This window comes from Lacerta agilis, chromosome 8, assembly GCF_009819535.1.
Source record: "Lacerta agilis isolate rLacAgi1 chromosome 8, rLacAgi1.pri, whole genome shotgun sequence".
In the NCBI taxonomy this organism is placed as follows: domain Eukaryota; kingdom Metazoa; phylum Chordata; class Lepidosauria; order Squamata; family Lacertidae; genus Lacerta; species Lacerta agilis.
In genome coordinates this window covers 49,783,099-49,810,264 of record NC_046319.1, presented here as the reverse complement: position 1 = coordinate 49,810,264, position 27,166 = coordinate 49,783,099, and the positions used below count along the sequence as shown (strand labels likewise).

Below are 27,166 nucleotides of genomic sequence, written 5' to 3'. Positions count from 1 at the left end.
AAGTTTTTGTTTTTAAAATTTTAATATCTCTTCATAATTTTTTATAGATATTAAAATTTTATTTAAAAAATATACGAATTGGAAGGTAAGGATGAGAAGAAAATTAAAGAGAGAATAAAATCCCTGAAATAGATGGCAAGGAATTTAGCAATTTAAACTTGTGCATAGAGTCGGAAGAAATAAGAGAGGTGATAAGGAAAATGGAAATTGGGAAATCACCAGGCCCAGACGGAATACCGGCTATATATTATAAGCAATTAGAAGAATAAGTAATCCTAGACTTAAAAAGATCATGAATGAGATAATGGAAGAAGGGAAAATCCCTGACTCTTGACAGAAAGCGTTGATAACATTACTACCAAAAAAAGGAACGGCCTCAAATATTATAAAGAATTACAGGCTAATTTCATTACTGAATATTGATTATAAAATCTTCAAAGGTGTGTTAGCAAATTGATTTTAAAAATGCTTGAACAGAATAATAGGTAAGGCTCATAATGGCTTTTTACCAGGGAGACAGATAAAAAATAATACAAGAGTAGTGATTGATCTTCTAGAATTTATTGATAGGAAACCTAGTAAGAAGGTAGCATTGTTACTGGTGGATGCAGAGAAAGCTTTTGTCAGTGTGGCCTGGAACTTTCTGGTTCACACTGTGGAAAGTTTGAAACCTGGGAACAAAATTTTGAATGGTATTAAAGCAATTTATGAAAACCAGAAAGCTAAGTTAATAATTAACAATGAAATAACTGAAGAATTCCAAATTGAAAGAGGCACCAGACAAGGATGTCCTCTATCCCCACTTTTGTTCATTGTGACGCTGGAAACACTCCTAATAGTGATAAGAAAGGACCCAAAAATTAAGGGGATTAGTCTAGGTAATAGACAATATAAAGTTAAAGCATTTGCGGACGATGTAATTGTTACTACAGAAAACCCAGAAGAAAGTATACAAGAAGCCTTAAAGAAATTGATTTGAGTATGGAGGAGTATCGGGCTTCAAGTTAAAGAAAAATCTAAATTATTAATGAAAAATATGGGGGTAAAGGAACAGGAAGAATTGGAAAGGGTAACAGGCCTTAAAATCACCACAAGAGCTAAGTATTTGGGGATCTGGATTACAAATAAAAATACCAATTTGTATAAGGATAATTATGTGAAGAAGTGGAAGGAAATTAAAGAATATTTAAATAAATGGAATAAATTGAACTTGTCTTTATGGGGTAGGATATCCTTGATAAAAAATGTTAATTCTCCCCAATTTGCTCTTTCTTTTCCAGACGATCCCAATAATTATTGGGACAAAATGTTTTAAAGGCTGGCAAAGGGATCTTTCTAATTTTATTTGGCAAGGTAAGAAGCAAAGAGTAAGGTTCAAAGTACTGATGGAGCCAAGAGAAAGGGGCGGATTCGCGGTACCAGACCTCAAGCTGTATTTGAGGCCGCATGCATGACATGGCTGAAAGACTGGATGCTACTGACAGATACAGAAATCCTAGACCTGGAGGGCTGGGACAAAGTTTTCAGGTGGCATGGCTACCTGGGTCGTGATAAAATAAAAGCACACAGAGGCTTTACTAATCATTTGGTGAGAAAGGCCCTATTCAAAGTCTGGGAAAGAAATAAAACAATAGTAACAGCCAAAACTCCCTGGTGGCTATCGACTAAAGAGTCATCAACCATGCATAGAATTAATATGAAAGACAGTTGGCTAACATATAGGGAACTTGTAGAAGAGATAAAAGACTGCCCGATAGTGAAAAAGTTTGAAGAATTAAAAGAGAGGGGGCTAGAATATTTCCAATTAAAAACAATATTTGAGAAGGATAATAAACTTAAGGGGTTTGATAAAAAGAAATATCGGTATGGGAAAAGGAAATCTTATACAACAACCAACAGACTCTCTCAAAAATATATAAATTGTTACAAAATGGGAAAATAGAAAAGGAGGGAAAAGGTGACACTATTAAAAATGGGAACAAGATCTGGGCCACTCAACTGAATATAATGAATGGGAAACAAAAAATATAAATTTCACAGCATGTTACCTAATAAGAGAGAACTATATAATATGAAAATGCATCACAGGTGTTATCTGGCACAAGAAAGGCTGGCAAAAATGAATAAAACCTATAAGTAGTACTGGAGATGTAAGAAACAAAAAGGAACCTGTTCTACCATATTTGGTGGACATACCCTGAAATTGGGAAAGTTTGGAGCATGATCCACAAAGAAATAAAGAAAATATTAAGAATATCATACAGTAAAAGGCCAGAGGCATTCCTTTTAGGAATACAGTGTTAAATGATGATATACCAAAAGACAAAATTATTTTTTTCCTATATGCGATGTCTGCAGCGAGAATCCTGGTGGCTAAGTATTGGAAAGGGAATCAGTTGCCCACAAGGGGAGAATGGTTATGTAAGCTTTCAAAATATTTAGCGTTAGCTAAATTGAAAGATATAATAAGACAAAAACCAAAAAGTGAAGTGAAAAAGGAATGGGAGTGCCTAAACAAATATCTTAAAAAGTCAAGGTTCGAGGTCAGAAATTTGGCTGAGTCTGGAATAACCTTGTGAAGTGAAAGGACAAGAAAGAGGGATTTGCCGTATATCTAGATGTTAGGACAGAGATGATAAGGAAAACAGGAAGATACAATGAGAGGTAAAGGAGGTGCTGTGGTGGGATTGGTGGAAGTAAGTTTGTTTTCTTTTTCAGTGTTTATATTGTTAATTTGTAAGACTTGGATTTGTTTTTCATGTGTGTGTTTTTGTATTTTGTGTATTATTTTTCTTTTTTTGTTATGTGGAAAATATTAATAAAAGTTAATATTAAAAATAAATTTTAATATATATTTTCTTATTTTCTTATGATTTATGAAATTTGTATACCGCCCTTCATCCAAAGATCACAGTGCGGTTCACAACATAAAAATACAAAATGAGAACACAAAATACATAATAAAATAAAAGCAAACAGATAACAACGCCCCCACAACGCATTTAAAAGGCCAAAGAATGTTTAATCAGCCCAAGCCCTGGTTATCTTTGCTGCCCTGTGCTGCTTGGGGAGGAACGGTGAGATATAAATGGAATTATTATTATTATATTCATAATGTTGATATTGATGCTGAAGGAGGTCTTATGGCTCGCTTGACCAGGTGCCCTTCCAGATGTTTAGAACTACAACTCTCATCAACCCTAGGCTAGCGTCCGGCCGTGATGGAAGTTGCGGTCCAAAACATCTGGAGGAGCAGTAGGTTGGGAAGGCATACTGTGTGTAGGCCTACTGTATTTCTTTTTTAGCTTTTCTCCCTGCTCCGGCGTTGTAAATTGCCTTGGAACATACTTTGATGAAAGGCAGTATAAAGAACATGCTAATGTGTGTTTTTTAATAAACACGTGTGCTTGCCACTGACTATCCTTCCAATGTTGCCCACTGCCATGATTCCCAGAGCAGGCGGGGCGGGGCGGGGGAGTCGGAATCTTTTCCCGGCCCCAGAGGCTTTAATTGCTAGGCTGCCGGTGTGAGAGCGACGACACTCCGGATCTATGCTTACTGAAGGGCTTTTCGGTTTGGGAAGCGAGGCATAAACAGAATAAGCATAGTTGGACAACACCTTCAGCACCGCAAAGGCCGGCTTCGCATGCCCGGAAATCGAGTCCGGCCGCAGCTGCCTGCTAAGGAGCTGCTGCTTCTGTCCGGGCGCGCTGAAGCAGTCACTGTGCTCTCGCTCCGGGTCGGGCATGAAGCAGCCGCCGGAGCGAGGAGGAAGCAAGCTGCCCGCGAGTCAGGGCCAAACTCCCCCGCCGTGCCATAGTCCGGGGATTAGGTGAAGCCCCGCGAAGTGGGGATGGAGCTGTCCGTGCCAGTCGCGGGTCACCCCGCTCTCCTCCCTTTCGGGGCCTGGACGCGCCGCTTGCCGAGGATTATTCCCCGCTTGGAGGGGAGCAGCCGCCACCCAGCAGCCTCCTCGTCTCAGTCGCGAGGAGCAGCGGCTGGCCGCCCGCGATGACGCAGCCCCTCCTGGAAGGCCGGGCCTGGAAGAGGAGGAGGAGGAGCGGTCGGGCGGCCTGCAGGGCCTGTGCCGCGTTGCTATGGCGACCTCGCAGTCCCCGGCCATGGCGGACGAGGAGTCGGAGCGCGACAGCGTCCACACGGGCGAGTCGCGGGAACTGAGCGAGGAGCTGCACCAGGACCTGGCCCAGTTCTCCATTGACCAGCTGAAGTGCTTGGTGGAGGAAGCCAGGTGCGACGAGAAAAACCCGCGCGGCGGCTCCGGCTCTTCCTCCAACGTACACCGGCTTGGGGCCCCTCAAAGACACCCCCTTTCCTTCCCCGCGACTGGCTGGCAGCCACCCCTGTGGGCAAAGGGAACGACCTACCCTGGGGCGGCGCGGGTCTCCCGTTCACTTCTATGGCAGAAAGCGGAGGAGCATAGCTAGGGGGCAGGTTTGGCTGTAAGTCGCATTCTGGCCATCAGCCTTACTAAGGATGGGTTTCACTAACTAAATCCAAAGAATAGACAATGTTACAGCCATACCATACATTTATAGCGCACATATACCACGTGGACAGTCGTGGCTTGCCCTTAAGTATCCTGGGAATTAGGTAGTTTGCACATCACTGAGCTTTTCATTCCCAGCACACTTAGCAAGCTACAGCTCCCAGGATTCTTTGGGTGAAGGAATGCACTTTAAAGGTAGGCTATGGTGTGGATGTAACCCAAGTTTTGGGGCTTTTCAGTTTTATTAATCCCCTTCCCCCAATGCTATGAATATGTGTGCTTTGCCCTCTCTAACCCTACAATGTTGGTCCCCGACCTGTAAGGAATCATGTCATCAAACTATACTAAATTCAGAAAACAAGCTCAAGAAAAAGTTCAGGATGTGTGCTGTAAATGAAATAGTTACAAGAAACAATGATGCTGTGTGCAGACCTGTGGCAGTCACCCTGTATGACTGCTACCTGTGGTAAACTTAAATGGTACACACATACTTTTCTCATATGCACTAAGATGTTGAGAATTTCAAGCAAGAATATTATACCCCAGGAAATATTTTAAACTTAATTTAATTCGCTAAGGTGTTGAATGTAACACCTTAATAAATAGGTAGGCCAGAAGAAGTGAAGGGCATTTCCATTGCCTAAGAGGGACTGGTACAAACAAAATATTAAAACCCAGTACTGGACCCTAGGATCACAACTGAGAAACAGTGGCTTAGACAGAAGATTAAACCAAGTAATCTTCAATAAAGATTGTCCCACAGAAGATGGTAATAATTTCCTCAGGGAATGGATGAAATGGCAGTTCCAAGAAGAGGAATTTTGTTGATATTGGTAAATATATATATTAGAGTTTATGTGGGACATTTTAAGAGTAAGCTTTAAAACTTTTCTCAGGTAAAAACAAAATTAAAATAATAAAATCCTTCCAGTAGCACTTTAAAGACCAACTAAGTTTGTTTTTGGTATGAGCTTTCATGTGCATGCACACTTCTTCAGATACACTGAAACAGAAGCCACCAGACCCTTATATATAGTGAGAGAGTGAGGAGGGGTATTACTCAGAAGGGTGGTGGGAATGGGTGATTGGCTGATGGGTGTGGAAAAACCTGTTGATGACTGTTAACAACTGCAATTAGTCTTAAAGGAAAAAGCAAGGGGTGAGATGGCTAAAGATAGCTTTGTCATGTATAATGAGATAAGAATCCAATGTCTTTGTTCAGACCAGGTCTCTCCATGGTTTTAAGTTTGGTAATGAGTTGCAATTCAGCCTCTTCTCTTTCCAGTCTATTTCTGAAATTCCTTTGTATTAAGACAACTACTTTGAGATCTTGTATAGAATGTCCTGGGAGACTGAAGTGTTCTCCTACTGGTTTTTCTGTCTTGTGATTCCTGATATCAGATTTGGCCAAACCCTATGCCAAAGGATAAATGGACATAAATCTGATGCTGCTGTCACCCCTTTTGGTTTGCAACATGCATTGCTCACATGAACCACTGGGTTTGCTCACCTAATCTTTCATCTACCTTCAGCCATGACAATGCCATGCTCAAACTCGAGACAACAATGTTTGAGAAGACTTTCAATCGGCTTGAGCCAAGGGACTTGCTGGAAAAGTTTGGCTCTTTGATGGACATGGGACAAGTACAACTTGTAAGTTAATGGGATTATTTTACAGATACTGGTATAGCTGTTGTGACAGTATTTGTAGTTTTGATGGTGCAAAGAGTCTGCTCTCTTGTCCTTTGCTGAAGCTTAACTGGCCAGAGTGTAGATGAGAAGCAGACCCTGAATTTAAAGTGCTGTTTTTGTGCTTTGAGACATTTTTTGTAATAAGCAACAAATAAATATAATACTAACAATATATTGTTGTTGTTGTTGTTGTTAATATCGGGCTGCCAATCTGTCTTGTATCCAATTCACCACAAATTTAATCTAAGACACCTAACGAAGCATGTCACTTATTAATATTCATAAAGGGGGGAAAGAAGAAACAGATCCAGTGATGGTGAATTCTAGAGTTCAGTTGCACCTTTTGTGGCTTCTTATGTAGAGCTGTGTGCTGCTATCTTGCAATCATTTGGTTTCCAGGCACGAGGCAGGCGCAAATCTAAATCCCGGTTAACAGCAGATCGTCTGGTGGGTCTGACGGTGGAACAGAAATGTGACATAGCACAACGGGAGCTGGAGGAGACAAAGGAAGACGTTCAGAGGTTAAAGGAGACATCAGAAAAGCTCTTGCAGAACTACCTGGTATAGTTGTCCATCTGCTCTGGGATAGGAAGAGGCATGTTGTGTTGTATCACTGTACTGAAGTGTGTGTTCTCTTCTTATTGAGGCACCTGTTGATGCCAGGTCAAATTTAGTAACAGTGAGCAGTGGTATGCCATTTTTGGCCCACTCAGCAGTATCTGGTGATTCAGGTGAAGAGGCACTTTTCTACCAATCAGATTTATAATCCAAAGGCAGTTCATTTAGTCAAGGCTGTAGACAAGTGGTCTTTTTGAGAAGCGGAAGGCAAGAAATGATGGCACTTGATAACATTAAAACACTGGACTTCAAGATCCCCTGAATTTTCTGGGCTTTAGCACTGATCTTGTTATACGTTTTTGTGCAGTAGTACTTTGGGAAAGGCTTAAAAACACCAATTTATGGACACTCCAAGGAGCTGTGGGCTTATAAAAGCCATAGTTAAGGGGAGGAACTGCCTTTTAAAAGACTGTCAGTTTTGCTGTTGACTGGGAAGATATATGCCAGGCTGCCTCTTGCAGAATGTCATAATATTCTTCTTTTGTGTATGTTAAAATGGATGCTGAAGAGCTAAAACTTGGGTTAAATGTCTCTTTTCTGGATACTTAAACCTGGGGTGCATAGCTGTCAGTGGATAGCTGCTTAATTTGTCTGCCAATGAAATCCCTCTTTTCCTCATCCAGTATTTCAGTATTATAAACATAGCAGGAGCTGTGGCATGAGAAATACAGCTGAAGTGGTTGGCAGTGCCATTTGCTCACACAGGCTCTTATGCATGGAGTTTGGGGAGCCCAGTAGGGTTATTTCCAAGATTATCAGTTGCAATAACATGGTCAGGTTTGGAAAGCTTTTCCAATTGACTGTGACTTTCAAGGTGGGAACTGTGCAAGGGAGATAGACAAAAACATTATATAGGCCTGCACCATCTGCCCTGTGGGAAGGAAAGGGGGAAGCAAGAGAGGCAGGAAACATCAGCGCCTAATGCCATTGGACTCACCCACTCATAGGTAACTTTACATTTTATATCATGTGTTGGATTGCAAATTTAAAATACTAAAAAAAAAACTTGGGTGCCTTGGCATAAAGGCAGCATATAAATGTAGTAAATAAAGAATTGCTGGACATCTTACCATCAGTTAGGCATTGCTCATTAACAGTCATAACAATTAATGGTCTTGGGCAAGGAGTTCAGCTGGAGTAGCACAGCCAAGCAATTCATGTTTGCCATCTACTTCTTGCTGCTGGTCTCTACCTTTTTAACTCAAGAGTTTACAGAACACAATGCTTTGTCCCAGGGCAGCAGCTGGTCAGCATGGTTCTCCATGAGAACAAATCAATGACATGCAGCCTTCCTTTACTGACGGTGCAATCTGAATTTGGCAGGCTGTCCTGGAGGAAGCAGACACCCGCCTAGTTGACATTAAGAAAGCTGTGCAGGACTTTGACAAAGATATAGTCAAAACCATCACCAAGAAGAAAGGGAGTGTCATCGCCTCTGAAAAAGTGCTGAGATACATGGAAGATAGGATACGCTACAGGGTAAGTGGACAGAACATTGGGCGATCCCATCAGCTGCTCTCATTTTGCTCCATTAGCCAGTTGATAACCTTGGTAAAACAGCCTGTTAGTGGGACAGTCAGTGTCTCTAATCCTCCTGCATGTGTTGTTGTTTGTTAGATACCAGCAACTGAGTGCAGTAGCCTGTAGGCATCATGGTGGATCCCACCAAACAGTGGCATACATTCAGACACCTTAAGGAATCTTTGCCATTCAGATGAGGACTTCCTGAGTAATGTGTCCATTTCAGAGCATTCTTATTCCATAGAATACATATCTTGACATTATAAACCTGAATCAGTAAATAGGATGCATATTTATTATTAAAGAACCATACCTAACCCTGTACCTGTATCCTTAACATGCAGAAATAAAACAGGTAAAGCTCATCCTCCTATCTCCATGCCAGCTTCACCATATTTCAGCCTGGTAAATAGACAGGAGTGGGGCCAATGAAAAAGATGGCAACTGTATCTATGAAGTCCCAGTTCTGATCTTCATCAACTTTTCCTCAATTCAATCTTTCAGAGAATGACCATTGCCTGTGCAAGGCAATAGCAATAATAATGAGCAGCTGCCATTCCTTCTAGTTTAACTGCATCAGGGTTGAGAGCTGTTTATACACAACTGTATAATTGCTCAAAATACTTCTGAGATGCACCTAACCCTTTGACCTAAATTAGAGTTCTGTGCAACTCAAAAGTCTTCACACATGTTAGAGTTGAGAGGCAATTCCATTTGGATACATGTGAGATCCAAGGCAAAGCAGCATCCCTGTTATTACCTAGGAGTTTCCTCTGGAGAGCTTTGCTGCCAGGAGTGATTGGTCACAGCCTGCAGGGTAAGTGCTCATCTCCCAGCCATGCATAAAGTACCTGTAAATGCAGGCAAACTTTAGCAGCAAGCCTGAGAAAGAAATTAGGTGACTTTCTTTTTCAGGATGTACTGAAAGAGAAAATTCGTTTGAAAAATGATTCCCTGAAAGTCCAGAAGAAGAAGATGCAAATGCAGCTCAAGCAGGTGCGTAAACTGCAAGTTTGTGAAGGTGCATCTCAACAGGCCAGTCTCACCTTGGTGTACCATTGCTTGGTGTCCCATGCATTCCATGTTGTTGCTCATTGATCAGGAGTATCTCCATAACTAGAACACCAGAATCATCAATTCAGAAAGAGCACCCAACATTTGGTACATGTCCTCTTGTAAAACCATCCTTTGGGAGCAAGTCCCACAGATTAACTGTGCACTACCTTCTTTTAAATGTCCTGAATCTTTCAACTTTCAGCTTCATTGGATGTTCAAGTATTATGAGAGAGGGAGCAAAACTTTTACCTGCTTTCTCCATGCCATGCATAACTTTCTAAACTTATATTATTTCACCTCTTAAATGCATTTTCCCTTAACTAAAAAGCCCCAAACACTGCAGCCTTTCATGGGGGAGTCGCTCCATCCCCTTGATAATTTTGGTTCATGTTTTCTGAACCTTTTCCAACTCTACAATATCCTTTTTGAGGTAAAGCAACTAGAACTGTATGCAGAGCTCCTTGATCAGTGACCCACACTGTTCTTGGTTGGTCTGCAGAAGGAGGAACTCGGGGAGGCACTACATGAGGTGGATTTCCAACAGCTGAAAATCGAGAATGCTCAGTTCCTGGAAAAGATTGATGAGCGAAACCAGGAGCTGCTGCAACTGAAGCTGACTGTGGGCAACGCTATCCAGGTCCTCAACTTCTACAGAGTAAGTAGAGCAGTCCCACAGCATGCTCCCTCCCTCCCTCCCCCCCTCCCCTGCTCTTTGGTTTTCCCCATACATGGCTTAAGATAGCTGCTGGAAGAGACCTGGGATCCAACTCCCTGCACTTCCCCACTGAGGGGGACAGTGCTGCTCTGTAACCAGCAATTATTCTGCTAAGGGGTAAACACAGCTTTTCCTCCATCTCTTCTGTTGCAGAGCAGAGTTCCAGTGGTCAGAAACAGTGGCAGGGGAACCTGGGGCCTAACCTCTTCCTCATTTTCTACAACTTTTCCTGGCTTGCTAGGGTTACTCCTTGGAGCAGACCAAGTGGAATAGCAACACTGACTCTAGACATCTGGTACTTTGCATCCAAGTGGACAAGTCCTTTCTCCAACCCCAAATGTTGATAGGACAGTTTTTACTGGGACTATTGTGCAAGAGGGTTAAATGTTCCCTTCTCCTCACTGCATTCTCATTCATGATTCTCCCCCCACCCGCCCATGCCCTCAGCAATGGGGGTGGGGGTGCTGATATAAAAGCAATGCTTTTTGGACAGGGAGAGTTAAATTGATCAAGTTGATTCCTAGAGAAGAGGGACAGAGCATAGGAAAAGAAATGGCAACAGTCCAGAAAATGGACAGAGCAATCTAATAATCAAGAATAGAAGTGGAGTAAGACGGTATATTCACTTGGGTAATTGTGTGCTATTGAATTGGGTTTTTAAAAAGTTGAGTGTTCTAGGCTCTGAAAAGAAAAAGAGGGGGAGCTGAGTATGGGGAACACGATGTTTGTTCATGTCATGCAAATAACCTGTAGAAAATGAGTGTAAACATAGGAGCCAACTTCTAGGGGTCAAGTTCCCTTTGGCCCCTCCCAATAAAATATTTGAGGGGGCCATGCCCCCCCCCCAAGTTGATGAGCATTGCCATTCAAATGGTGTGCATGAGCCACATCTTGGGATCTATTATACGGGTGAGAGCTTACCTGCCCCCCCCCCATTTCATTCAAGTAGGTACCCCTGGTAAAACATGGCTATTCTGTGTGGAAGCAAGCTAAAGAAGGACTGAGTCTCTCTCTCTCTCTCTCTCTCTCTCTCACACACACACACACACACACCCACACACCCTGCAAAAGGCACCATTTTGGACTAGTGGGTACCTTTTGAATTTTGAGAGTCCTAAGGGCTCCGGGCACAAAATGGCTGCCATGGGGGTGCGGGGCTTAGCATAATGCAAAATTAGAGGGGCAACTGTCCCTGAAACCTTATGCTTACCATGGAAAGCTTCCCCCACCCCAAAGGAAGATTCCACTGTGTGCAAATGAGCCTAGAAGAATCAAAACTGTGGGACTTGGTCCAGAAGGTTGTATCATCCAGTTCTCCAGGACTTGTCTCAGGGGCCATTCCCAGTCCTTCCTGGAGATTCCAGCGGGAGTTGAACCATGAACCTTCTGCATTCAAAACAGATGCTCTTAACCTCTTAGCTTTGGCCCTTTCCCAAAAGCTTCTGGAGCATCTTTCACTGTCCAGAAGAGAGGATTTCAGCAGGATTCTCTTTTTCTGCATCTCTTCAAATCTCTTCTTTGTGCTACTGTCTTCATTTTTACTTGGGCATTATTCCCAGGGAATAATCCTAATATATCACCAGCTAAACATTGCAATATATCAATATTATCAAAATGTCTGAAATAAGGATGGAACTATGTAAAGGTGAGTATACTTGATGCTTTCATTCTGGATTTAGTGTATGTGCTTGCTACTGAAACCTCATTTTCCAGTTACAGCTGTTCCATGTATGGCCAGGTAGCATTCAGACATGCAAAGTAAATCTGGATGCTGCCTTCTGAAAGTTCCTTCTGCTTAGGTAAACACAGGCCATCCAACCTTCTTTTCCCTCTCTGTCTGGACCAACTTGTTTTATTTCAGAAGAAACTGTATACTGCAATGACCCTGGCCACCAACCTGGTGAAAGATATTGCCCAGAGAAAGGAGTCCCTGGAAAAAATTGAACATGAGGCCATCCTCGTTGAGGAGGTAGGACTGAAGGGAGGCACAGGAGCTATTTAACTGCAGGCAAACATTTTAAAAGAACAGTGACAGGATCAATTTACTGGGATTATTTGTGTATGATGGTGTTGCCGCCAGGAACAGTGTCCGGTTTACTGGCACTTAATGTATTATTATTATTTTTATTGTTAATGCATGTGATTTTTCAGGCTTGTGAGTCAAAGTATAGCAGAAATGATCCCAGGAGAAAAATCATTACACTAAGGGAGGACTTTGTATTATCTGGGAACTAATTTGCTTGCTAAGTGATGCTGAAAAGCCTGGACAGGAAATGAACCTATCACAATGTGAAACATTAACTTTCACATTTTCAGGAAGAAAAATGTGAATGGTTGCAAACTGAAGATGGTTTATTTGTGTAGATCAAGAGGGGGAGTTCTCTGACTAAGGAAAGAATGTCAGGAAAGGCTCAGTGCCTCTTTATCTTCTGTGGGTTGTACGTTCAGGATAAACAGCTATTTCCCTTACTCAGAAAATAGGGTGGGTTACCAGTGGGAGCCCTGCAGTGTCTGGCTTCAGATGAAAATGGCCAGTCATCAGCTGCGGGTGCTTCCCCAGAGTAAAGAACCCGTGAAGGGTCCAACTACATATTACATTGAACTGTGATCAGCTGTTCAAACATTTTTATTTTTACTTTAAAGAAGTCACTGGGGGTTCTGAATGAGATTGGTGTAATGATGTTGGATGAAGAGGTGTTTAGCCCTTTCTCCCTCTGCCATTTCCCTGATCTAAATTCCCCCCGCCCTCCCCACCCATACAATGCAATGAAATAAAACTAAAGTGAGTCTCTCATCAAAACACTTGTCCTTTTTTTATAGGAACGGGACAAAGCTGAGGTCCTGAACAAAAAGCTACGGAAACAACTGGCAGATTACAAAGTGCCCCCTGTCCTCGACTATGTCCATGAGAAGATGGCAGTACATGAACTGGAGAACATCATCAAGATCTGGGAGAGGAAGGTGGAAATTGCAGAGGTATGGGCATGCTGGCCTTACATCTAGGCACCTGTGCCATAGGGCTGACCACAGCGAGGTCTGTGTTACACCTCTATTCTGCCTCTGAACACAAACTTGGCACTGATGTGGGCAAAATGTGGCCAAGTGCCCCATTGCTATACTCAACACCAGGTTAAAAGAGAGGTAAAATTGCGTATTGGAAAAGGGTGTTCAGATTGTGTGCAGGAAGTGGAGCTGGAGATCAGTGTAGGGATAGCCCTGAACTTGAAGAGATGTGGCTATGGACGAAAACTCCACTTTCAACCTGTTGCCTTTGGCATATCCTTTCTTGTCCTTGTTCTCTCCCTTGCTGGTTTGCAGAGCAGGGTTTTATTTAAACTTTCTAGGATTGTGAAGGTGGCAGTAGAGCATCGGGAAGTAGATAAGCCCTGCAAATAGTGGATGCTGCTTTCTGGATGCTGCTTTCTGGAGCACTCTGAAATGATACTACTCCAAGGTGCAGATGCAGGAGGAGAAGCAGCCTCTCTGTATACGTGTGTGGTTTTTTCTCCTTGCTTGGAGTTTAAAAGAGGAACAGAATGAGAATGAGCAACCAAGAGAGGGCCAGGAACAGCTGCTCCACCCACCTCAGGGGCAGGAACTTGGAGAGCATTTGTCATTTAGGGTAAATAGAAGGCATGCAATAGTTGTCCCCCTCCCCCTGGGCTATCTATCAGGTGACCTTTGGCTTCCCCATAGTCTGGGTTTTCTTTCTCAGTCTCTCTCTCTCTCTCTCTCTCTGTCCCTCACTCCCAGCTCAATTTCTTACTGCCTTCCTCTTTTCCCTCTTCCGTCTCACAGATGGCCTTGCGGAGCTACCAGAGTGTTTGGCACAAGACAAAGCTGGCTAGTCACCAGCTGCAGGCTCTTCTCCCAGAGCAAGGGAGCCAATGAGAAGGAGAGATCTGGACAAAGGCACTTTACCAAGGGCCCAGTTGCCTAGCCTTGGAAGAGAGCAGGAGCCCCTGCAGCACATGCCTCCTGCTTCCTCTGTCTTCTTTGGCTCTCTCTTCCTGACAAGGTATTTGCACCAGGGTCTCAGGACCCCTGCAGTTGTTGTCCCCTTTTCCTTTCTGTTCCCCTGTGATGAGTTACTTTATAAGTCATTATATCTGGCTATATTTACCTCTTTGGAGTCATTTCATACCACATGGTTCTGAGGAGATTGAATAAGGAGGGTTTGAAGTTTAATTGTCCAAATGGGACTTCTGGGGAAATGACAGATGAGCATAACAGCACTCGCCATATCTCAGCTGTGCATTTCTCAGAAATGTCTGCTGCTTAACCTGCCACCATCCAGCATGTCAGAAGACAGGGCATGAGACTTGCAGAGAGGAGGCCTTCAGGCTGGCCTAACTTGGCTGTAGAAACGGGAAGAAGCTCCCCACTGTAGTAGTCATAATAGATGGGATCAGATTGCTTGGCCCGTGACTCAGCTGGCCCTTCTGGGAGCTCCTGGCTGTCTTCTGTGAGGTGCTCTGTATGATTAGGGCTGGTGTGGTCTGAGAAGTCAATGGCTCTCTCCTCCCCAATGGGTTCAAATATCCCTTTGTCCTCCTCCATGGGAGGTCTGAAGGGGCTGTGTCTTGAGCCAGGGATGGGAGAGACCGGAGCTCCCCACTTTGCTGTGGTGGTCACGATCCAGTTGCCATAGGAAGACACTCTGGTGTAGAGAAACGGCCCATAGCATCTCGTACCGCCCTTGGTCATCACTCCCTTCAGCACCCACTGCTTTGTTCCATCTGCCTGGCACATGACCGGGTTGCCTGGGTATCCCTTTGGAAGAGGAAAAAGCAAATGTGCCTTTATTTATTTATTCATTTCAAATACCTCTCCCCCCACCTCTCCACATGCAGTTCAAGGCAACTGACAGAGAAATCATGAAATACAATAAAAGCCAAGGCAAAATAAGAAAAAAAATATGGAGCTCATGAGCTCGTGATAGGTGCGCAAAGCCAGAATTTTAGGAACAAGAAGGAGTTTGTGGAGTTTTTGGGTGGGCCCCCTGGTCCAATGAAAAGGTTCCATCAGGAGCAGAAATTGCTGTTTTACTCTCTACTGCAGTTCCCTTCCAAATAGCAGATCAAGCAAAATGGTTCCTCTAATAACTCACTTCTACAAACAGTGATGGCCAGCAGCAGGCAGGTAGACATTTGCATTAGAAATTGGGTACTGTGAGCTGGCTGGCTAAGGGTGTCATAGTTGCATACAGGGTTCTCCTCCTCTCCGTTTTATTCACAATAACCCTGTGGAGATGGGCCTGTCACCATCTCTGACCTAAGATCACCCAGTGAGCTTCACAGCTGAGCAGAGATGTGAATTAGGAGTGCATTTAACATTTACCTGTGAATCTTGAATAAATTGGATTAAATCCAGATTCATCATGCCCTGTCCTGTTTTCAGCCATCAGAATAACATGAAAATTAGACGTTCCAAGACAATTCTGAGGATACATTTCTGAGATCACTTATGGGCTATGGTTCACCTACCAGCTCTTAACTGTTCTCTTGAAGGGTGTTTCTTTTTTATCAAATACTGCCTAGGAATAAGTAAATTTGCCCCTTTCTCAAAAGTTCTTCAATAGATTTATATGCCACTTTTTAGGAAAAAAATCTTAGAAGGGGCTCACAATATATATATATATATAAACAATATCTAAAAATTCTAATTTAATGATAGAAAACACAAGTTAAAGCACCACCCTGCCCAGTAAACGGCTGCAGCAATGTTCTTGTGTTAAAAGGGGGAAATATTTTCTGTACTTTCACCATGCCTTGCTGAAATGTTTGCACAGTCACTAGAAGAGAACTTCTTGTTGTGTAGAGGTAGCAGCAGATGAGCCTATGAACATGACTTTCTCACCAGGCATCCAGACACGTTGTCAGCTTTCCTGTGGCTGCAGCACTCTGTGGTCATAATTCTGTGCAGGGGACAGGGGTCTACATCCACCACCGAGAGCTTCCGTAGAGAGACGCTCCCTGCCTGGACTGAGATACAAAGGCATGAGCAAAGCCTGGCCTTTCTAGGTCTCTACAGGTCTAAGTTGGCAACTGAACACAACACACATTGGGCTGCCCATCTTCCCTTCAAAGCCCACCCTCCTGTGCTAAAAGCTGTATTTCCTGTCTTCTGTCCAGGACAAAGAGGAAGTAGCTCTCCTTAGTACCCAACAGTGAGGGGCAAGGTAAAGAAAAGAAAAAAGATCTCACTAGCTTCCAGAATTTGGTTCTGGCAAAATGTCTACAAATTGAAATTAGATTAGTGATTCTATTGGTTCAAAATAATTATCAATGTTCTAAAAAAGGTCTGAATAGCACCTTATCTCTAGTGTCCAGCCAGGAGAAATCTTGGAAGCCACATGCAATAAGCACATGCAAGGAAGACATAGATCTGATCCCTGGGAACTGTGGGAAGTCTTCCACATGCAGATGGCCAATAGCTGTGTATCCATGGGAGGGATGGATGTTCTCATGGGTGGAAAACTGAAAATAGGCATAACACCAAACATGCCACCTGGAGCTCCTTGCAGGAAGAGCAGGATGTAAATGCAATCCAAAAATAATGGAGCAAATGATCTTGCACAGCGTTTGTGAAAACTGCCATTGTGAGCACCATGGTACAGAAGTAGCTTACCTGTGTAAGGATGCAGCCAGCCCGCAACCAAACAGTTCCTCAGAGCTGTCACAGGGAAGTTCTCAGGTGGGAAGCAGATGGGCTGCAGAGCCTTGCTGAAATAGAGCCGGGTGCCTATCTTCAGGAGGGCAATATCATGATGAAGAGTGAGTTCATCAAAGGCTTCATGCGGGATGATGGCACTGATGGGGATCAAGAAACTTCTGTGTTTCAGGCCTGTGATACCAACCCGGGCCGACACCTGGGTCCTGGCCATGGAAAGTGTAAACAAAGAGAAGGCACTTGAGTGAACACAGACATGGGCCCTTGCTTCAGGCCTCTCCGTTCCTGGGGGAAGCTTCTGGGCTTGAGGCACAGAAATTGAAGAGGAGGTGCAGCGATATAGGAAAAGGATCAGTTAATGAATGCCTGACTTTCAAGTACCAGTTAAAAGCACAGGAATCCTGACATCATGCTAAACATGTCTTTACATACTACTACTACTATTACTAAATAGCCGGCTGGAGAGGGGTTAGGTTTTCATCAGGTTGCAGGAGATGGGGAAGGGAGGTTGAACTGGCCTTCTGACTGGTGGCTATTGGCTTAATTTTTTTAAAAAAAAATCCTATTGGTTGCCAAATGCACACAACCAATCAGTTCTCCATTGTTACCATGGGGAGGCCTTAATGGGGAGAAGCAGATAGGCTGCACAAGTCTCCTGCTGCTGCTTTTGCATGTGGCAAAAGGGACCCTAATTCCTGCCTGCTAGGCTTGCCAACGTTTTGACTGGCCCCTGCTGGATGGGGTCAGGCCAATTGCCCATCTAGTCCAGTAGCCTGTTCTCAAAGTGGCCAACCAGATACAGCCCCAGACTTCATTGTGTTTCTTTGCTGGGGGCTATGTACTTCTGGCAGCCTATTGTGGTAGGATTCTGATTAACTGAGCAGCCAGTTTTCCAGTGTGGCTGGGAACAGAGGTCTTCATCTGAGGCTTTTCATGGACTCACCTGGGAGCGCTTTTCCTGAAATACCACCTCTTTTGCAGCTGCTGCAAGGGACGGGGCAGGCCACTGAGCAGAGGACTCTGCCCAGGCTCCACTACAACCCTGATACATCTCCAACTTGACCTACTTGTCTAGCTAGAATGACCCAAGGATAGGATTGTGCTGCAAGAACTATTATTAATTGTTGCAAAGTTTTTCCTAGTCCTTGAGGGAAGTTGCCTATAGTGTTTGATGATTTGCAGCTATAACTGTTCCTGCTTTATGTGTGTAAAAGCCTCCACTTTAGCACCTACCTGTTCAGGAAAGTAGAGGCTGCACTTACAATCCAGTGTTTATCCAGGATGCAGCCCAAAGCTAAGTGGTTGCCATAGACATCCTGCAAAGATACCATCCAAGGGAGTTCATCCACAGCTGCAAACTCTTGCATGGGTCTTCTGGGATCTAAGCTGAACTGCATGCCGCAATCTGTGCCAGTGAGAAAGAGGAGGGGCAAGTCAGTCATCAAGGCCTGTCTGTTCAGCCTCAGTCACTGTATTTTTTCCTTTGTCCTGCTAATATCCAGGAGGTTGATTACCCCATTGTGCTGCAGGACATGTCCTCCAGTGGATGGGGAGCCTTTTCCAGCCCAAGGGCTGCATTCCCTTCTGGACAACTTTCCAAAGGCCACATGCCAGCGGTGGGTGAAGCCAGAGGGAAAAGTGGGCAGAGAAATGGAAGTACATTTGACCTTTCTATCCTCCACCCAGGCAAACAAGTCAGGCCCTCTATTATAGCTGGAGCTGGTAAAAGCCAAAGTCCAACATTTGGAAGGCCACAGGACAGAGGCTTGACAGCCATCTGTCAGGAATGCTTTGATGGTGTTTCCTGCTTGGCAGGGGGTTGGACTGGATGGCCCTTGTGGTCTCTTCCAACTCTATGATTCTATGATTCTAGGTACCCCATCCTTCACTGTGATACATGTTTGTTTCTCAGTTATGTCTCATCAGCCCTGTTTTCACGAGAAAATCCAAAGGTTGGAAAAGAATGCAAAGCATTTGAAATAGTGTACAACCTTGGCCAAATTCTGCCTGAAAGGGAGAAATTGTGTAATCTACTATGAAAACTGCTTCAGCAGTTAAAGATGTGACCGAGGCCAAGTATACCAGTTTGCCTAGTTTACATTGTTTGTTAGCCTTTGTCAACCTGGCAGCCTCCAAACGTTTTGAACTACAGCTCCCATAACGCCTTGCCATTGGCTGAGGCTGATGGAAGTTGTAGTCCAAAAGTCTGGCAGGCACCAGGTCGGCAAAGTCTGGTTTATTACGGTATTATACACTGTTTGGATTTTGGGTCATCTAATGTGGCAGTGCTAGCAGATACTACCATTATTATTACTACTACTTACAACACACAAAAACATACACGAAATATTAGGAATGTCCATCTTTGTTGCTTTGCATCCCCACCCCATTTCTGATCATCTGTGCTCTCTGGCATCCTTGGGCTCAGAAAGGTCTCTTAGCTCTACTGCCCATGGCCAGTGTTCTGCTGCAAGGTCAGACCCAAATGCTTCACTCACCAGCCACAGAAGAGGGCAAGATGGAGCAGCACAAAAACAGGCTTCCTATGCAATGTCCCTGTTAGAAAAAAGAAAGAAGCAGATGATAAGCTTGGCACAGGCATTTCCCAGGACTTATCCTCATTCTCCCATCATCTTCAGCAGAAGTCAGTCTTTCTGTTCCGAAGCACAAATCAATCCCATAGCCACTGGAGAAACAAATGCAGCATGTCTAGCAAGGCACTGCTAGTGTTACAGTGATCAGTTTTACCTTTACCTTGAAACCTTTTCTCTTAGGCAACACATACAGACACCACTTGTCATCTTCTTTAGTACAATGGTTTTTCAAAATGTCTTCAGGAAGGCCTTTCAGGGATTCCTCAAGGAAAGACACAGGAATGGTAGGCAAGCTTCTCCAATTAACGGCTACTAGCCACAATGGCTGTGTTCTACCTCCACTGTCAGAGGCATGATGTCCGCATACCAGTTGCTGGGAAGCACAGGTGGGTAGAGTGCTGTTGTGCTCGTGCAGCTTGATAGTTTCCCACAGGCATCTGGTCAGCCACTGTGAGATGATGATGCTGGACTAGATAAGCCATTGGTCTGATTCAGCTTTTCTTGTCCCTCTTCCCTTGCAATGTATAGTTGCAAGAGGGTTGGGTGTGTTCTTGGTCACACAGTAGAAATGGGCCAACATTGATGTTCCCAGTTTTATTTACTGCTGAACATGAACTGGGAGATCCAGAATTCTCCACAAAATGGCACTGGAATTCCATATCAGAAGTGTGGGGATTTATTGGAAGGCCCATCATTGTGGTGCAGGGTTGCCTGGAAGTAGGAAATTGGAAAGCCACTGCTTTAAAGCATGGGACCCCCAACCTTTTGGGACCCATGGACCATTTGCAAACCAAAGGAGCTGTCATGGGCACTGCAACTTATTCTATTGACTACAACAGAATGCTGCTTTCAAGATTAATTTCAGCACAGGGAGGAGACCCTGTGGAAACTGCAAAAACCTCGGCAGGTGCATGTGTGCCTATTTGTCTGGATATTCACTTTTTGAAATATGGCAATGATAACTATGCTGGTTGGGGCTGGTGGGAGTTGTAGTCCAAAACATTTGGAGGCCATTGGGTTTAAAAAGACAGAACTAGAGGGTAGTGGTGTGGCTTGAGAACAAGAGGTGTCCCTCCTCCCACAGTGGATTGAAAAGTAAGATACTGTACTCAAATCAACCAGTATAACAGATGGATGAAGATCCATGGCCAATTCTCTTGTCCTGCGTTTATTCTTTATTTATTGGATTTATATCCCACCTTTTTCTTCAAGAAGCTCAAGGTGATGTACATGATTCTCACCTTCCTCATTTAATCCTCATAACAACCCTGTGAGGTAGGTTAGGGTGAGAGACAGTGACTAGCCCAAGGTCACCCAGTGAATTTCATGGCCAAGTGGGGATTTGAACCCTTGTCTCACAGTTCCTATTCCAGCACTCTACCCAGAGCTTTCCAAACTTTTCATGTTGATGACACACTTTAGACACGTATCATTTCAAGACACAGTAATTCAGTTTTACCAGCAAACTGGAGGTTAAACTAACCCCTTTCCAACACTGGGAGGAGTGCAGGGAGCGTTCCTGCAACACACCTACACACTGCAGCTGACACACTAACATGTCGTGACACACAGTTTGGAAAGCTCTGCTCTTAACCATTACACCACACTGTCTCTTGTTCTCCTTTATTTGACCTTCCTAGAAACTCCATTGTGGTTCTTGTCTTGCTCTTTCTAAAACACATCTCTTTTCTGTGAGCCTTTTCCTATTTCATCTCTCAAGTTATTATTTCAAGAGGAACCATATATTTTTCTGCCTTCTTTTACCAAAAAGGTCTTGGCTTGGTCTTGTGACCTCTGATTTCCTGCCATCAGGTAGAGCCCAGGAGCGACCATGCCCTTTGCCAGAATTTGGCACTGCAGACTCAACTATTGTTAGGTTGTGGTTGCCATGGTGCTGGAGTTCCTTCTTGCTGGCCTCATGACCAATAACCTTTCTGAGACCAGACCTGCTTGCTATTCCCCTTCTCACTCCGAATCCATGACTGTATTCCCTAAACTTAAGGCAAATCTGAATCCTAAGCAGAGCAGCTTTTCTAGGGATGACCTCCCCTAAAAAAAACTCAACAACTTTGGCTAGGCGCTCCCCCTAAAAAAAGGTCAACAAGTTCCTGCACCTCTTTCTAGAAGAAAAGACCTGGTGAGGGTAGCCAATGGGTCTCAAACTCTCAGTGAATTAGGGACTTCCCCTGCATGCGAAGACAGGCTCAAGAAGGTGGTTTCTGCACATGGTGTAGGAACAGATGGGACTTGTCAACCTAGGAAGGTAGCCCATCTAGGAGAAGGAAAACCCTGGTCGTAAACCTCTGCTGCCTTGTGAAACATCTTTGAGATAAGAAAAGGCTAAGGAGTAAACCCTACATAAATCTGGAGTGGAGTCCCCAAGATGGTTGGATGATGCCTTGTACGCCTCCTTCCAGCAACTGCTGCAACTAAACTGGTGCCAAATGTATTGCTCTGCTTTCCTTTGGACCACTTTAGCAATGTCGAGAGGGGAGCGTCTTGACATCTGGGCAACCCAGGACCTCCATACACACTGCCCAGGCCTGCACCCCAGGGAGGTCACTTTGGTTAACAAAGTGGTTCGACTTCACCCCCAGAATTGGGAAAGGTTAACCCTTACTCTTCCCTCCCTCCCTGATAGGCTATGGGGGGGGGGGGAGGTCCCATTCATGAAAATAGGACTCGCTCTTGGCTCAGTTGCTACACTCTGGTGGAGAAATGGGTGTCCGCTGCTAGCTCTTTTTTGACCTTACCATCCTGTGTGTGTCCCACACCTTCCCTCATGAGAATGCAACAATGAAAAAGAATGAAATAAAAAAATTGTCTGTAAAAACTGAAACAATAAAAAGGAATGAAAGCAATGAAACAAGAATGAAACAATAAAATTGTCAGTAAAAACTGTTGACAACTATTTAAAACCTTTGATTAAAACCAGCAATAAACTAAAAACCAGATTAAAACACATGTCCACATTCTACATACAATAGGCTTGCCTAAACAAAAATGTTTTAAGCAGGCATGGGAAAAGTGCAGTGACAGTGCCTGATACGGTATAAGTAGGCAGTCCCAAAGTATAGGTGCTGCCTGCCACATTAAAAAATCGTACAAGATAACTCTACTATTTAGTTGTAAATTAATTTAAGTTTCGTGGCCAGATTAGCACCAAGGTTTAGGAACTATTATACTGTAAGTAATATCTGTGTCAAGAACGATTTAAATTAAATATTTTAAGAAATCGGCCGTTCTTTGAATGGGGAGCGGAGACTCCCCCAAGAAGGCCTGCAGCTTTGAACAGGGCGAGTGAACCGCGAACAAACCAACCGCTTTGCAGCAGCCAGCCAACCGCGCAGGCGCGCGATCTGCCCCGCCCCCCCGCAGGAGGAGGCATTGACAAGGGCGGCGTGCGCGTGCGCGAATCAAGCGCGGGCTTTTCTGTAGCGGCGCTATGGGCGAGGCCTACACGCCGGTGGAGGCTGGGCTCGGGACCGAGGAGAGCTTCCTCTCGCTGGCAGACATCCTCATGTCGCAAGAGAGGCTGCCGTGCCGCGCAGAGATCAAACTGCCTCGCCTCGGCACCGTCTTGGGTAAAGCGGCCACTGCCGCCTCCGCCTCAGACAACGCGCTCCCTGAGGTGAGCTAACGTCCTGCCACCCTCCTGGATGGACTACAACTCCCGACAGCTTCAGGTCGGAAGTGACGATACAGCACGGGAGGTTCAGACTTCCGTTCAAATCGTCTTTACTCTTAGATCTATAATGCGACTTCAATACCATGGCGAGTTTCCGGGTCTCGGAGGACAATGAGAAAACCCGGGATTTCAGTGGGGGAATCCAAGATAGTTGTATGGCTGAAATGGCACATTGGGTCGGTGCATCTGGCTGTTAACCAGAAGGTTGGAAGGTAGAGCCCAACCAAAGACGGCCGGGGAAAGGATTCCTGCACCGCAGGGGGTTGGACTAGATGACCCTCGGGGTCCCTTCCAATTTTACTGTTCTATGATTGTATGAATGCAGAAGGTAGCTGTAAGGGCAGCTGTTCATGTTCTTGTAAGTCAAGACGTCTCTTTTTAAACTTTTTCCTTAATGAGGTCCTAAATCATTTAAAAGTGCAATGCATCTCCATGCATGTCATTGGAGCATGAGGCTTCTGCTTGCCATTGGGCTCTGGATGGGCAACCCAAGTAGATCATGCTTCTTCATGGCTGGTGCTCCAAGCCAGCTTGGAGCTCCTGGGGAGGGGAAGCTAAGGCTTGCTTTGGCTCAAGAGAATACAAGGTAGAGCCCAAACCATTTTAGACTTCAGCCAAACTTTGGCACCTGAGGAGGGGATGGAGTCCACAGCTCAGTGGTGGAGCACCTGCTTTGCATGCAGAAGGCCCCTAGTTCAATCCCTGGCATCTCCAGGTAGGGCTGGGGAAGAAGCCTTCGTGAAACCCCAGTGGGGGCCATTGCCTGTCAGTGTAGACTACTGAGCTAGATGGACCAATGGTGTGACTTGGTATCGGTTAGCTTCCTAGGTTCCTCTCCTCTGTAGCTTCAAGGCTGTCCCCAACCTCCAGTTCTTTTGAACTGCAACTTCCTTGGGAACTACAGCTGTAAAGCTATTGTAGCTAACAGTTTCAGCCACATGCACCTTCCCACTGCAATATGAGATTATTTATCATTTGTTGCATTTATATTCTCTTCTCCAAGGAGCTCAAGGTAGCTCACTGTTCATTTAATCCCCACAACATTCATGTGAGCTAGGTTTAGCTGAGAGGACAGTGACTGGCCCAAGATCACTCAGTGGGCTTCATGGCTGAGGGGGAATTTGAGTCCTAGTCTGACACTCTACACCACACTGGCTCTCTTTATATGGCATGAAAGTTAGAGCAAATGTCTTAATTTAAGTTTTCTGTACTTTTTACCACATGCATGAATTTGTGGTGCACCTTACTTTGGAACCATTTAAAAAAAAATTCTAGAACAATAAAAATATTATTGCTTTATGTTTTACCTTTATCTTTCAAATCCATTTTTAAAGCCTGAAACCATTTCATTATAGATTGGCAACAGTTAATCCTTTTCTTTTGTCTTTCTGAAGTAACTTTAATCAAATTCTCAGATATTATTACAGTTAAAATGTAAAAACATTCTATTCACAGTATTGTTTTATAAAGTTTGATATCTCCATTTGGAATGATTTTAATTTTGTAATTTTCCAGTCTTAACAAAATTTTAGTAGGGTTACCCAAATCAAGCATCCCAATAGTGTCTAACCACTTAAGATTATAGTGTGAAAATACATATTTTCGTTACTGTTCTGGTAGTCTAAAATGTATGGAAAGTCTGCTATTGTCTATTCCTTAATTTCACCCGTTCATCTGGGAGACTCTGCCAGTACAATTTTGTTGGAATGTCTGAAACTGTTACCCCCCAACTCCACCTCCCAAAATGTTAGAATCACTTTATACTGGGAATGCTTTGCTGTCGTACACCACATCCCAAATGTGCGGCAGAATGTGCTTCATCGCCCTCGATTTCAGTGCAGTTTCTGTTTGTGCAACTTTCTCTTTAGGCTGCAAACAAATTGGCTTCTGAGTTACTGTGGCAGCCAATGCAAGTTTCTTGGAGTACATAACATGGCTGCAAGTCTGTTACAGTTTTATGTATACTGCTTATTGATGGTTTTAGCTTGTTTGTATTTTGCTTTATAAAGGGCTCAAAGCTGGAAATCCCCCTCTGGCTTGCCAAAGGCTTATATGACAACAAACGGAGGATCCTTTCTGTGGAATTGCCAAAGATTTACAAGGAGAGTTGGCGGACGGTGTTAAGTGCAGATGCCAATGTGGTTGACCTGCATAAATTGGGGCCGTACTACTATGGATTTGGCTCCCAGCTGCTGAATTTTGACAGTCCTGAAAATACTGAACTAGCTCAGACTATATTGCAGGTAAAACACTGAATTTGACAGAAGGCGTTTCTTCATATATTTCGGGCTGAAGTCATTTAGGGCCCTGTATGTCAGTGCCAAATTGGGCTAGGCAACTACTGCAGATCTTTCAAGACTGTTGTAATGTGTTTCTGGCACTCATCAGCAGTGTTACTGCTGCATTCTGCACAAGTTGCAGCTTCCAAACCATCTTCAAGTGCATTGCAGTAGTGCAGTGTGGAAGTTACCTGGGCCTGGATCATTGTGGCCAAACTATCCCTGACCAGGAAGGGCCATACCAACCAGAGCTGGACATAGGCTCTCCTAGCCAGCAAGGACTACCTGGTCCTCAGGTAACTTAGATGCTTCCAGGGGAGTACCAACCCATCTCCCTACCACCTGGACTTGAGTACCTGCAGCACACAGTACCTCTCTCCTGTTCAGATTCAGTTTAATGTATCAGTCCACATTACCAACTCCAGGCCGTGGTCAAGCACCTGAATTGCCTCTCCTGTTTCAAATGGAGCATACTTTGCATGGTACACTAAAGACCAATCTGGATAGTTTTTCCTAGTGTTTTGGAGGGATGTTATCTCCAGAAGTTTTAAGTCCCATCTTCATTTGGTAGAATATAATTTCTTTCCAGTTTTAAAATCCTATTCGTAGACAGCTAAACATGGTATTCTCCAAAGCACAGAAAATTGGAGGTAGCTGGATTGATCCATGGCAAAAACTAAACCAAATCCATTGGATTGTCATTAAGTAAATGGCCCTCTATGGCCTAGATGCTACTATGGTCCCAAATCATTAAGCTCATAATTCAGCCACAGCATGCCGCAGTCAAAGGAGAAGCTAACTTGACCCAGATCTTTTTGTCTCTTCCCAGGCCAGGACCCCCACCAGCCCTGTTCCATGCGTTCCTTGAGTGCTTTTGCCTGCCTGGAATGTGTCCTTGATCTGTGATAATACATTTTACTTCCCTGGGTGGAGGTGTGTGTGTGTGTGTAGAAATCTTTTGACTTTTGTGTGGCTGAAATGTAGCCCATTGTACAAAGGTTAGGCTTGCATCTATTATTATTCTCGCTTTTGCCTCTAACCCCACTAACATGCAGCCCCAAGAAGGTTGGCCATGATGGACTGTGACCTTGGGCTGGAATAAGTCACCCCCCCCCCACTGACTGCTGCTCTAGCTTGTTAACCTGGCCCTGTGTGGAGCCTGGCACTCCCTTTGGCTACTTGAGCCTACTCAGGATTCCTTCCATTCTTAGTAACTCTGCTTCCCTCTTCAGGCATTTATTGGCCGATTCCGTCGCATCATGGACTCTTCCCAGAATGCGTTCAATGAGGACACGTCTGTGCTGGTGGCCCGTCTGGATGAGTTGGAACGATCCTTATTTCAAGCAGGCCAGAAAGGACTTAATGACTTCCAGTGCTGGGAAAAGGGTCAGGCCTCCCAGATCACAGCATCCAGCCTAATCCAGAATTACAAGAAGAGGAAATTTTCTGACTTGGAGAGCTGAGTGCATGAAGGGCACAGTTGACACTTCCGTGGCAAGAGACAAAAGAGGAAATGATGTTCATCTTATGAATTGAAAATCTCCCTGGTAACATCTTGAGATTGAACTAGAGCATATTTCTGAGGAATGTTGGCTAACACTGTGTGGCCTGCACCTGTCCACTCACTCTTCTAAGGACGTACAAGATTATTCTGGGTTTGTGTCTGAATGGATACAATCAATTGGAACAAATCTTATTGGGGAATAATTAACATTTTATTCAATTTAATGCAGCTATGTTTTAATCTTTCAAGTGATGACTCTAGAAATGCAGGGCAAAAGGATGAACAATTCTCAGGCAAATGAGTTTGCCCTCAGAAATCAT

General features: G+C 44.2%; 3 protein-coding genes across 5 annotated transcripts; 2 read left to right on the top strand and 1 right to left on the bottom strand.

Moving 5' to 3' along the window:
- The first annotated feature begins 3,921 nt into the window (after positions 1-3,921).
- Positions 3,922-14,209, top strand: CCDC113 (coiled-coil domain containing 113). Of its 2 annotated transcripts, none has more exons than XM_033157354.1 (9): positions 3,922-4,249; positions 6,040-6,160; positions 6,599-6,760; positions 8,141-8,296; positions 9,254-9,334; positions 9,894-10,049; positions 11,971-12,078; positions 12,930-13,085; positions 13,908-14,209. In XM_033157354.1, the coding sequence occupies exons 1-9, from the start codon at positions 4,098-4,100 to the stop codon at positions 13,998-14,000; spliced, it is 1,185 nt and encodes a 394-aa protein (XP_033013245.1). In that variant the 5' UTR covers positions 3,922-4,097; the 3' UTR covers positions 14,001-14,209. The 2 variants fall into 2 exon arrangements, with proteins under 2 accessions (XP_033013245.1, XP_033013246.1); XM_033157355.1 differs by lacking the exon at positions 3,922-4,249 and adding an exon at positions 4,831-4,986 and having other exon boundaries at positions 13,908-14,205.
- A 67-nt stretch (positions 14,210-14,276) lies between these two features.
- Positions 14,277-18,239, bottom strand: PRSS54 (serine protease 54). Its single transcript, XM_033157356.1, has 4 exons — positions 18,015-18,239; positions 16,740-16,987; positions 15,969-16,093; positions 14,277-14,882 (listed from the first exon to the last, which is right to left on the bottom strand). The coding sequence occupies exons 1-4, from the start codon at positions 18,221-18,223 to the stop codon at positions 14,388-14,390; spliced, it is 1,077 nt and encodes a 358-aa protein (XP_033013247.1). The 5' UTR covers positions 18,224-18,239; the 3' UTR covers positions 14,277-14,387.
- Positions 18,240-22,773: 4,534 nt separating this feature from the next.
- On the top strand, positions 22,774-26,849 carry GINS3 (GINS complex subunit 3). Of its 2 annotated transcripts, none has more exons than XM_033157351.1 (3): positions 22,774-23,006; positions 25,073-25,306; positions 26,575-26,849. In XM_033157351.1, exons 1-3 carry the CDS (start codon positions 22,821-22,823, stop codon positions 26,803-26,805), a joined length of 651 nt encoding a protein of 216 aa, XP_033013242.1. In that variant the 5' UTR covers positions 22,774-22,820; the 3' UTR covers positions 26,806-26,849. The 2 variants fall into 2 exon arrangements, with proteins under 2 accessions (XP_033013242.1, XP_033013243.1); XM_033157352.1 differs by lacking the exon at positions 22,774-23,006 and adding an exon at positions 23,168-23,267.
- Positions 26,850-27,166: the final 317 nt, after the last annotated feature.